The sequence below is a fragment of the Mytilus trossulus genome, chromosome 7 (assembly GCF_036588685.1).
Source record: "Mytilus trossulus isolate FHL-02 chromosome 7, PNRI_Mtr1.1.1.hap1, whole genome shotgun sequence".
NCBI classification, from domain to species: domain Eukaryota; kingdom Metazoa; phylum Mollusca; class Bivalvia; order Mytilida; family Mytilidae; genus Mytilus; species Mytilus trossulus.
In genome coordinates this window covers 42,592,008-42,603,724 of record NC_086379.1, presented here as the reverse complement: position 1 = coordinate 42,603,724, position 11,717 = coordinate 42,592,008, and the positions used below count along the sequence as shown (strand labels likewise).

Genomic DNA, 11,717 nt, shown 5'->3' with positions numbered 1-11,717 from the left:
CTGTAGTCAGTACATTTGTACTGGCATAATTTAAAACATGCTTTTCTTACATTTATAAATTCATAATAAATCAAAAACCAATTGTTCATATAACAATTGAAGGTCTTTCCACCAGTTAGGATCTATTTTGATTTGAAAATATTAAATTTGGTTTTAAATGTCAATTTCAGCGTCAAATGACAGCTTAATGTACGCTGATTCCAAAAATATATGGCTTCTATACAAAAAGATATAAATAAGGGAGATAATTTTTTACTTCCGGTTTAAAAGATGATACCTCCGGTATTTTTTGAAAGTTTACTTGTCACTGATTCCAAAAATATATGGTTCTATATACTTTTACATTAATTTAGTAACACTCTATCATTTATAGTTTTCCTGTTAAAAGTACATTTCACTTATATCAAATACAAAAGGGGAAATAACTCTCATATGGAATCTCCGAATAGCTTCTCCTATTTCGGTTCTTAAACATTTTTGGCTTTCAAATATTCGGTTTGCTCTATTTAAGAAAGAAGTGTTTCACGATAGATACGTACCGTGTCGTGTGGTGCAATGCAAAGTACTCTGAACAGCTTTAAACTATATGACTTATTTTCGTGTGAAATAAGGAACGAGAATTATATTATCATTGAGGTAAATAGACAACATCAGCGAACCTCACTGTTAAAATTTACATATATTGAATATTAAAACTTTTCAGTGATTTATTGGCTGACAAAAAACTCTTAAACACAAATTAATATTTAAATATTTATAGCATCTTGTAACAAAATTTCAATAAATTATAACAACAAAACATTTAAACATAATTAAAGCTACTGACAACTGTAGCTTCATTTTAAATTTATAAAATTTAATAAAAATGAAATTTACACACATGCACTCAATTATAACAGCATTTAACGCAAATATCCTATTCAAACATCCTGTCGTAATTATGATGTTAGGTCTTGACCCGTACCTAATGCAGACCTAATGCCATAATTTAGGTTAATCTTTTGATGTGACATGTTACATTAAAATAAATTTAATCAGCTGAAATTAATATTCAGTTTTACGACCAACCAAAGTCTTGTCCTACCATTTTACTGAATTTACGATTGTATGGTTTGAAAAATGCCTGCAGAGACTGAATTGATTCCGGGTTGATATATGGATGTTTTCGACCTTTAGTTTCGTCTAGGCAGTGTGGCCTTTTGTTAAGTTTTTTTCGTATACACGGAAATCCACGTGTCTGATTAAAATGGAAATTTTTGCCAGTGATTTGTATCGGAAGACCTAAAAATTCTTGTATTTTCATTAGCTCCGTGCCAGGATCCGTCACTAGATTTTCACCATTTACAATATGAAATTGTTCCAGAGGAAAATAATCCAGCCATCTTTCCAAATGTTTTGAATACATTCCAATTTTAATAAGGGTACGTGAGGTATCCACGGTTGTAATATTATCTTTGAACATCATAGCTTCAAAAGAAGAATGCACTTTGGGTGACTTTGAAGCTATTTGAGCAAAATCTGAAATAGCCCTTGTAACTGGGTCTCGTACAACTATTATGAGTTTGACTGCAGACGACATATTATAAATTCTATTCGGAACATCTTTGGTTATGAAATACCCGGGTGTCTTCTCGATTGTAAGTTGTGTCGAATCAGACTCCGGCATAAGATTCCTGAAAATAAAAGAAATAGATGGTTATATGCGAAATGAAGTATAGTTCAACCAGTTGTGGCTCAAACCAGCTGAAGTTTACGCATGCTAAATGAAAATAAATGTAATTCACCTTACATGTCCTTACGTTTAAAATTAGAAAGTAAATTCAATTCTATAGCTTTTTTATAAATTTTAGAATACACATATATAATATATAATACATTTGTATATCGTTTTATGTACATTCGAAAAAGAGAACATTTAGAAGCATATCTGGTGTTTGCTCAAAATTCTCAATCTAGCAAACTAAAAATGCAACGGCATATTTCATCGTGATGTATTAGGAAAATGACCATTATGCATTTATTATTTAACCGAACCGGCTTGTTCATTGTGGCAATTCATCACCTTTGGAAAATATTATTAGAAGGAGAAGTGATGTACGTGTATACCTAACATTGCCTAATGTAGCTACCATTTTATTTTAACGGAGAGGGGACTAGGATGAAATTTGAAAAAGGCAGGATGAGCAACTTTGCCAAAAAAAGGCAAGATTAAAATTTGTGGAAAAAAGTCAGGATAAACCGATTAAAAAAAGGTTGGACAGAATAGAGTGAAAAATTAGGAAAAAGGCAGGACATAGATAACAAAATGCAGGATAAATAAATGTCGTCCTAATAAACAAATCATAGATTCTAGGATTAAAATTTAGGACGCCAGACGCGCGTTTTGACAGACTCATCTGTGAGGCTTAAAGTAAAAAGAAATAAAAGGCCAAACAAAATACGACGTTACTTAAAATTCCAACAGGTTTTACCTTATACAACCAAAGAAGTTAATGATTCTTGAGAAAATACATATAAACACAATCTTAAAAACAACTAACGAACACAAAATAAAGCCTTACGTGTGATATACCCATACTTAAGGTTTTAATGTATATATCGGAAGATTAATTTTCCTTTTACCCTTAGAAGTATAATGTTTGTCTTATTTGTTTATGGCATAACACATGCAATAAAAGTATGTATGCCTTTAAACTTTCCTCAATGAAAATATTAACTTACAATTCTAATTAAAAAGAAATTTTATAGAGATTTATAGACTTTTATATGAAACAAGACTCCAGAGAATTAAAAGTGCATGTTTCATAAATTATTTTTAATAACCTTTTGCAGTCGACCGACGAATTCCGTAGACAATTTTCTTACACTTTTAGTAACATAGTGTTGAAGGTCAAAAGTTTTATTATGAAGGGAAATTATTTTTTATCGGTATGCTGCAATGCACGGATATTAATTATGTCCTGATGACGGATATTGGTTTTTGTTTCTGGATTTCCCCCTGTGCCAAAAGTCTTAATCGTTTACAGCAACATGCACCATGACATTTCATTTGAATTCGTGATGAGAATTTTTTTTTTACCAAACTAAATTGTAAAAAAAATAACAATCTGTGTTTTTCCTGCAGACACAGATGGCCAACGATAAGTTTAGCCAACTGTTGTGTGATCTTCGAAATGTGTCATTATATAAAGATTTTGAAAAAAAAATGACAAGGGAATATATGGTGTTAAATTGTTGAACCATAGTCTCTGTTAAATCTATTTATGACTTTTTCAAACGATTAAGATTTTGATATATTCAAAAACGGGGGACTCGATAAAAACTGACAAAATCAAAAGCTAGACAATATCAACTCATTTCATTGGTATCTTGAAAATTTACAGATATTTTATCATGTCTGTGATCGCGTGTAAAAACGGATTTAACAAGTGAAAACATATGTAGGACCTTCCTTCCGGAGCACCTGGCCATGTTCGTGTCTGGTTTTAGCAGGGTTCGTGTAATTTTTTAATTTACTTTTTTTCTGTGTAATTTTTATAGACCATAGTTTAGTTTGTTTATTTCCGGTTTAGGCTTTTAATTGCACTTTTCTTAAATAACGATTAATATGAAATACATAGTAACTACATGTATGTCAAAGTTTCACTCTCATTTCTAAATAGCAGCCTTCAATTCAAAAATATATTAAGCTCTATACGGAGGCCCTATCACCCCTGAACCCCTGTCCGATTTATATATATAAAAGAAGATGTGGTTTGATTTCCAATGTGACAACTCTCCACAAGAGACCAAATGACAAAGTTATTATAATTAACAGCTACAGGTCACCATTAGTGTGTTACTTTTTACACGAGAAAGACTAAATAAAATTTGAATTTACAGAAAAATAGAAGCTTGTCAGTTTGCGAAAAACAGATATTTAGCTGCAAAAATAAATAAAATAAATGTGTCCTAGATCATTTCTTTTACATACATAAGGACAAAAGTCGATCTCGTCAATGTTCCAATACATGTCTGTCTTGTATATATCTGTTACATATACCATACCTGTATTTGAAAACAAATAAGCACTGATGAAGTCAACGTTTTGTTTGAATTGTGACAGCTAAAGTTGAGTTCATGAGTCCAAATACCCCCTTCCCCCTTTTTGGGAAATCCTGGCCACGGGCCTGTATACTAGTATATCATCAGAAAGAAATCCGTTCTCCTCAATGTCGCTTTACATATCTGTCTTATATATTGATATCTATTATATATTTCAGGACAAAATTAGTTCTCCTCAATATTTCTATACATGTCCGTCTTGTATTTATATATTATGATCTATTATTATTTCAGAACAAAAGTCGTTCTCCTCCTCAATATTTCTATATATGTCTGTCTTGTATATATATCTATTATATATTTCATGACAAAGGTCGTTCTCCTCCTTAATATTTCCATACATGTCTGTCTTGTTTATATATTTCAGGACAAAGGTTGTTCTCCTCCTCATTATTTCCATACATGTCTGTCTTGTACTTTAGTTCCAATCGATGATACAAGATAAGGTTATCGGTAACATGATTTTGCACTACAAATCATTTTAATGTGAAACGAACTTCTGACACGAAATAAATATTTCTTTTCAACACTATATATTAACTTTGGCGTTTTAATCATAAGATAGGCACCAGCTATAAAAGGAAGATGACTTATGTGTTTATATTGAATGCATGAATGAATGAATACTTTATTTGCAAAAAGCATATACAAAAAAATCATGCTATGGCAAACGAAAATATAATTTAAAACAATATATATGTAACAAACAAAAATTAAAATGGTAGAATATATTTTTTCGTTAATGAGTCTCCTCGTGGTTTTTTTTTTTAATATGTGATTACTTGGTTGAAAGTGTTTTATAGGAAGTGAGTATTTGACTACCACACCATAGATTGCATTACAATTTGATAATATGATAATCTAGGACTGTATTTTTGATTATTTGGTATCTTGTTTAAAAAACTAATCAATGATTATTTGATGATATTGGCAAAATTTGTGATTACGTGATTACTTGGACACCACCATGAGGGGCCTCGTAAATCAATAATATATACTTGCAAGATTTATAGAAAAGAGCAAATAGTATACTTTCATTGGAATTTCTACAAAATTGTGACATCTGGATATTTATTATTTACGTGGACATAAATATTTACTTTGCATTCAAATATATTGACCTTTACAGGTGAAAATAATGGGAGTTTTTTTTTATGTAGATTCCAAATTGCAACAGACGGTGGAATAAATTATTCAACATTAGCGCCATCTATATTGATCTGAAGTATAACATCGAATACATGTAGTATAATCTTGAACGTATATGTTGAAGATAAGTTTCTTAATAAAATGAAAAATCACACAAGTTCCCTGTGTAAGTAAGGTAATTTTATTTTGTATGGTCGAAGAAATGTTAGACTTATCATAGTATTTCAAAAAGCGGAAAACATTTATCTAAATTTTTGGCCATTGAAACACAGGCACTTGTCTCAGAAAAAAATCTTATATACCTTAATATTATATAACACAAGGTATATAGGATTTTTTTTAGAGACAAGTGCCTGTGGATTGAAAGCTTAAAATATTATGAAGATACTTTTGAAAACTGTTATAATATTAGATATAAGAAGATGTGGTATGGGTCCAATGAGACAACTCTCCATCCAAGTTACAATTTGTAAAGGTATATCATTATAGGTCAAAGTACGGTTTTCAACACGGAGTCTTGAGTCACACCGAACAAGCAAGCTAAAAAAGGGCCCCAGAAATTACTTGACTTAAGATGGCTTTTATTCTTGTGTTTTTGTAGAGTCGCTGTATCATTATATAAAATGTGAACATTTCAAAGCCAAGTCAAGACCTATCATAATTGCTAGTTGACTATACCAACTCTTCAAAAGTTTCGCTAAACCTTTTGCATTCTTTATTTATTCAACAAACTAGCTATTTTATGAAGGATTATATATACAAGTACTGTAAACAAATATTTGATTATACTATTTCAAATCTGTCTTTTTATGATAACAATTATGCATTCCATTTCTCATTAGAAGAAAAACTTTGTTGAATCGAGAAAATCTCACCGTTGGTATATTTAGACCACCACAAACAATAAACAAAATAAAATTGATCTTTTTTACATTGTATTTCTTAATCTTAAAACCCTATTGCTAAAAAATCCAAACGTATTCATTAAAGCGATGAGCATACATTGTATATAACAGCTCAATTTAAAGCTCCTTTCTCTCTGAATGGATTTTGACCATCAAATATCAATTAAGTTATAATATTTTTCAGAAATAATCTATCATTATTGTGACACGGTTCACTTATGTGAAAAGATAACTTCTAATTTAGAAATGTAAAGACCCTTTATCATTTGTGATTATTTTCGTAAATCATTTTCATATTTATTTCAAAATGAAATAGATGACCTTAGTTCAAACTGGGCAGGGGGTAGACAAGCTAATGGACAATTGACAGATGGCTTAAGTCCTCACGGACTGTTTAAAATTGAAGGACAAGGCCGAAGACAAAACCTTATTAAATCTTCATGAGAAAATAAATCGGGCATAAATAATTGAACGTTAAGAAATCCCTTTCATTACTAAAATTAGACAAAATCAAAAGAAATCGATTACCAATATTGCAATGTAATGAACTTTAATTGAAGCTTTGGGGTTGAATTGCTGTAAAAATCTTTATATTGGTAAGTTAATTGACGATATTTAATTGAAATTCTAAAATCTATTTTAAAATATCACTTATATTGTCATGCCGTTTTAATTTTTATATCTTTTAACTTGATGAAAAATAAACTTCATTATAAAAGGATAAATCGTTAACGAACTACAAGGCAGGTAATTTGACACAAATAAGAAATTTCCTGTTTCGCAACTTCAGCTGTTGTTAATTTGTTTCAAAGTGAAGAATCTTCACCAATGCACATGCTAAATCTCGACTTTGCCAATTATTGAGCGTCTTAATCGAAATAATTGCAATTTTAAAGATCGCTTTATAAGTGGTATGTAGAATATTTTAATTGACTTTTCAGTGTTCAATTTATTATGTAAATGTGCAAGGACCGAAACTATCCATAGATTTTAAAAAACATTTCACCCTTCAAGTTATTTACATTCTTAATATTTTGTTATTAAAATATGAAATATAATATCTCTTTTGTTCAATGTTTGTAAAGTTAATAGTTTGTTTAGATACATACTTTATATCTCTTTAAATAATAATACTAACCTATACCACTCGAGGCCTTTCTCATAGTTTTTATCAAAGAAGTGCGGCTCAGGGCCTGTGGCTCGGACATTCGGATGAGCCCTTAAAAACTCCAATAGGGCTCTTGTCCCGCCTTTCTTTACACCGATGATTATCGCATGAGGTAGTCTTTTTGTTAAGTATTTATTTTTCTTTTCGTCAGAATTTAAATTTGTATAATCTGTCGCCTCCTTTCCTGCGATGTTAAGCTTATTTTCATTAAAGCTTACATCTTTGGTTAAGAAGTCATTTTTGTAGGTAAATATCCTCGGTGAGATAGAAATACCTTTGTCCGTCTTGACTTTCAAATCTACTTTCTTATTCCCTGTTAAGAGCTCTTGTGAGTACAAGAACTGTAGATTTCTATTGTGGCGTCTATTCTGAAAGTCTTTTAATGTCCCCGGTTCCAATGCATTTGAATTAGAAATTAGAGACCCTTCAGAATATCGAGTCTCGCCGAAATATCCGCTCAACACAAATATCACACAGAATAATAAACATAATCCAAAATAAAGTTTAATTTTTCGAAAATTTCTAAATATTAATCCTGAATACAAATTTCTCATCGCCTTTCATTTTCGCTTATTCCAAAATTGTCATTGAAAATAACATTACTTCGTTGACCGTTTTTATGATTGTCAATTTCTTTTTAATCGATTTTACATAAAACGGTTCCTATTGAAATAGATTCAAAATTAGCTTACTTAGTAAACCACTGCACTTTGCTTGGATCATAGAGTAAATATAGGTTTAGCAATGTTTAGCGTAAGTTGTTATTGATTGAACAGCATGTGTTTGTTTTCTCAATTCTGATTGGCTGATTCAGACAGAAGGCAGATCTTAGGAATCAGTGAATGAGAAAGCGATTTCAATAATAATACGTGTAGGAAAATAAATATCATATTTTTGTAGCCGGTCTATAAATGTATTTTAATACCCCAGTATTTAAATAAACTTAGATATGAAAATAAGGTTTCACACTTACTTGTTTTACGCGCACATAAGTGTAACAACCAAAATATTACTCACACCTAGAAAACTTCTGTACGCAATTATATTTAATTCACCCTTCGATTTTCCTGTGATTGTAAATTTTCAATATTTTTGACACTTCGTTATAATTGACCAATTTACGAATAGTCAACTACTTGATGTTTATATTATATAATGACTGAACCCTTCCCTACTCTTTTTTCAAAGTTTTTTCGTGCATGTCATAAAACGAATATGATCTATAGCATGTCAGTAAATATAATTTCTCCTACACTTTACATGCAATTTTCTAATTAGAACTCCTTATAAATTACATTTTCAAAATGATGCATGGGGTATAGTTTACATTTAATTACAGATATTGCAAACCGATATTTTTTCTGTTGAAATTTGATTTCATCGTATATTAATTCGAAACATATAAATATGAATGTGGAAAGTGATATAAAAAATTTCGGAAAATGCATGAAAGCTCAACGGAATTAGATCCGGGTGAATAAAAGAGTAAAAACCACTAACACCGATATTAAATCCCTTTGAGATGTCTCTATTTTTTGCGTGATTAACATCTGTTTTCCCCCTCTCATTGTCTTTTTTTAAGACATGGTCAGTCAACTTGCCGAATCCATTTTCTGCTATGAAGGATAGTGGTTAAACAGTTTGAAGACATATATATATATCAGCACTTTTGATTTTAATTAAACTTAAACGAAGTTTGCCGAAGTATTAAAACACTATATTAATATTTTTTCCACAGAATTCAAATTGCATATGGCCTTGTCTGTGCGCATGAATGGTATGCCAAAAATCGCCTGCTGCACTAAACTGGAATCCTCTTGTATTACTCTTCACTCTATGAACTAATTGTAGTAGTCAGCCGAGAATCAGCTTACTGCTGCACTGGAGGGTATACGTACAAGACAAGTTCAGTCCGATCTGGGAACAGTATATCTAATATATATGTTCCTGGTCCGATATATATATAAGAGTAAAAAAAGAGCTTTCGCTGGCCATGTGTTACCTTTCCACGTCAGTTTTAATCTAGCGGCGTACTACAGTACATGATACGTATAGTACGCCGCTAGATTAAAACTGACGTGGAAAGGTAGCACATGGCCAGCGAAAGCTCTTTTTTTTTAGAGCCCAGGTGGTCGTGTGGTCTAGCGGGACGGCTGCAGTGCAGGCGATTTGGTGTCACGATATCATAGTAGCATGGGTTCGAATCCCGGCGAGAGAAGAACCAAACATTTGCGAAAGCAAATTTACAGATCTAACATTGTTGGGTTGATGTTTAGACGAGTTGTATATACATTATGTACACAGCCATGTATCATCATCATTGATGGCGATCCGATGGATACCCTAATATATATATATATATATATATATGTGAAAAATATATGAAAGGTTCACGTCAATTAGTCAGCAACCTCACGACACAAAAAAACTAAATTACATACATTTTCCCTTCAAATTGACGTTTTTATAACTTGAAGCAAATGTCATTGCGCAATTGAAAGCTGCATGTTTATCAAACAGGCGCATGTGTATGAAATTTATCTGTGCACGTTTTCTCACTTTTTATTATGATTTTTTACAAAAATATCTTTTTAGTCACGTTAAAGTGTCGAATTCTGCGTTTATCCACACGATACTCTATAAAACTATTTTGAAATGTTTTATTCATCTTTATTTTTTTCTATACGAGATACATTTCTCTATTCTTTTATTCCTTTTTCAACATATAAATCACTTTAGTCAGATAAAAATGGTTTTGTCAATATTTGTGTGAAATTTGAATGCTTTAAAAACACTTTAATAAGAAGGTATTGATAACAAGCGTTTTGTTAATTACACCCTCTTGTTAGACTATTCAGACACTACGTTATAATTTTGAAGTCGAGATTTGAATAAACTATTTAAATCTTACATTCTTTTATATTTCCTACGACTAAGATATGATCTTGGTTTATCTTTAAAGCAGAAAAAAAGAATAATATTATGATCTGAACTGTTTATAATGAAGTCCAGAAAAAAAAAACGTGTTTCCTCTTAGGAGAGTTCATCAAAAGAAATCATTTACAAGATCTGTAAACAACTTTCTATACGAAACGAATTTGTTCCTTTTGATGTGAAGTGCAAATGGGCAGAGCAATATTATATAATTTACATTAACTATTTCACACGTTTACTTTCGTTAAACATATGGAAGATCGTATATCTGAAAGTATTTTGGAATTTTAGTATTAATTTATTTTTATAACTTAAAAAACTCCTTTGTTGAGGTTATGTAGTTTGTATTTGTTTCATTTATTGACCTCCCATGACCCTTTCAACTTTCAAATTCAGAACCAATGCCGTAATTCTTATTTTGATAGACTAGTTAGTTGCGTCCCAAAATCAGTCATTTTTAAATGTTGATGTCTTAGAACTCAGACTTAAATTAGAAAGACCATACACGCTGTAAATTTAGAAAAAAAAACTTTAAAGATTTCAGTTTTTCAATTGTGAACTTTCCATTTCTATGTAGTTACATTCACGCAGCGCCGTTGTTTTTGCTGAGTTTCCGAAATGTTCCTTATGGCGTAACTACAATTACCACCCCTTTTACACGAATGTAATTAACTAAATTAAGATTTTTTCCCCCGGATTTGTACTAATATGAGCAACACGACAGATGCCATACCATTTGCATGCTTAATGCTTCCTTGTAACCAGTTATTCTCTACAAAGGAAATATCAAACAAGAAACTTGATTTATAAATGTATTAGATTGAAGACATAAACGCCTTGTTCAGGACCATCTTCGCTAGCCAAGGGTTGCGATCTAGGCCCCTTCTTTGCTAGCGAAGATAGTTCAGGACCTGCTGGAATGTTTTATGCATAAAAAAAAAAGTTCTTGATGCAAGTCAATGTATGTTGCAAACTTCACTCATCTTTAGTGTATCCTTTTGTTTTTATATAAATAACAAAAGATGCGACCAACAGAGCTTCGAAACTTTAATAGATACCAAAAGTACTTTGAATTATAAAAAAAAATCATAATCTCGAGCTTGTTTTCGTTCTTCTTTTAAAGTACCTGTTTAGTTTTTGCATATATGAATGGCATGAATAGAGGAACAAATTGATAACTTATAATGATGCTTAATGTGTGTTGAAAAACATTCAAAGGCAATGGAAAACATATCAAGCATTTTGGTAACGTCGGTTATTTTATCATCTTTAGTTCAAAGAAGAGTGCATATCTTATTCCGAAAAAGACATTTTATCTTTATTAGTCATTTGAAACAAAGTACTATAACTGTATACCAACTTGGTGTTAATTTGATCGTCTCAAAAAATGAGTGACCCTACTTCAATGTCCTAGTGTTAAGCTCAAGTAAACAAAATAAAACATTCCGTTGAGACCT

At 31.0% G+C, this 11,717-nt stretch overlaps 1 protein-coding gene across 1 annotated transcript; it reads right to left on the bottom strand.

Moving 5' to 3' along the window:
• Window positions 1-739: 739 nt before the first annotated feature.
• LOC134725102 (heparan sulfate glucosamine 3-O-sulfotransferase 6-like) lies at window positions 740-8,182 on the bottom strand. The gene is made up of 2 exons (XM_063588649.1): window positions 7,297-8,182; window positions 740-1,673 (listed from the first exon to the last, which is right to left on the bottom strand). Exons 1-2 carry the CDS (start codon window positions 7,878-7,880, stop codon window positions 1,058-1,060), a joined length of 1,200 nt encoding a protein of 399 aa, XP_063444719.1. The 5' UTR covers window positions 7,881-8,182; the 3' UTR covers window positions 740-1,057.
• Between the last annotated feature and the right edge of the window lie 3,535 nt (window positions 8,183-11,717).

Excerpts from the sequence above, each read along its gene's own strand:
- LOC134725102 (XM_063588649.1), bottom strand. The coding sequence starts at position 7,880 with ATGAGAAATTTGTATTCAGGATTAATATTTAGAAATTTTCGAAAAATT. Across the intron at positions 1,674-7,296 it reads AAAGGCCTCGAGTGGTATAG|GAATCTTATGCCGGAGTCTG; the intron begins GTTAGTATTATT and ends TTTTATTTTCAG.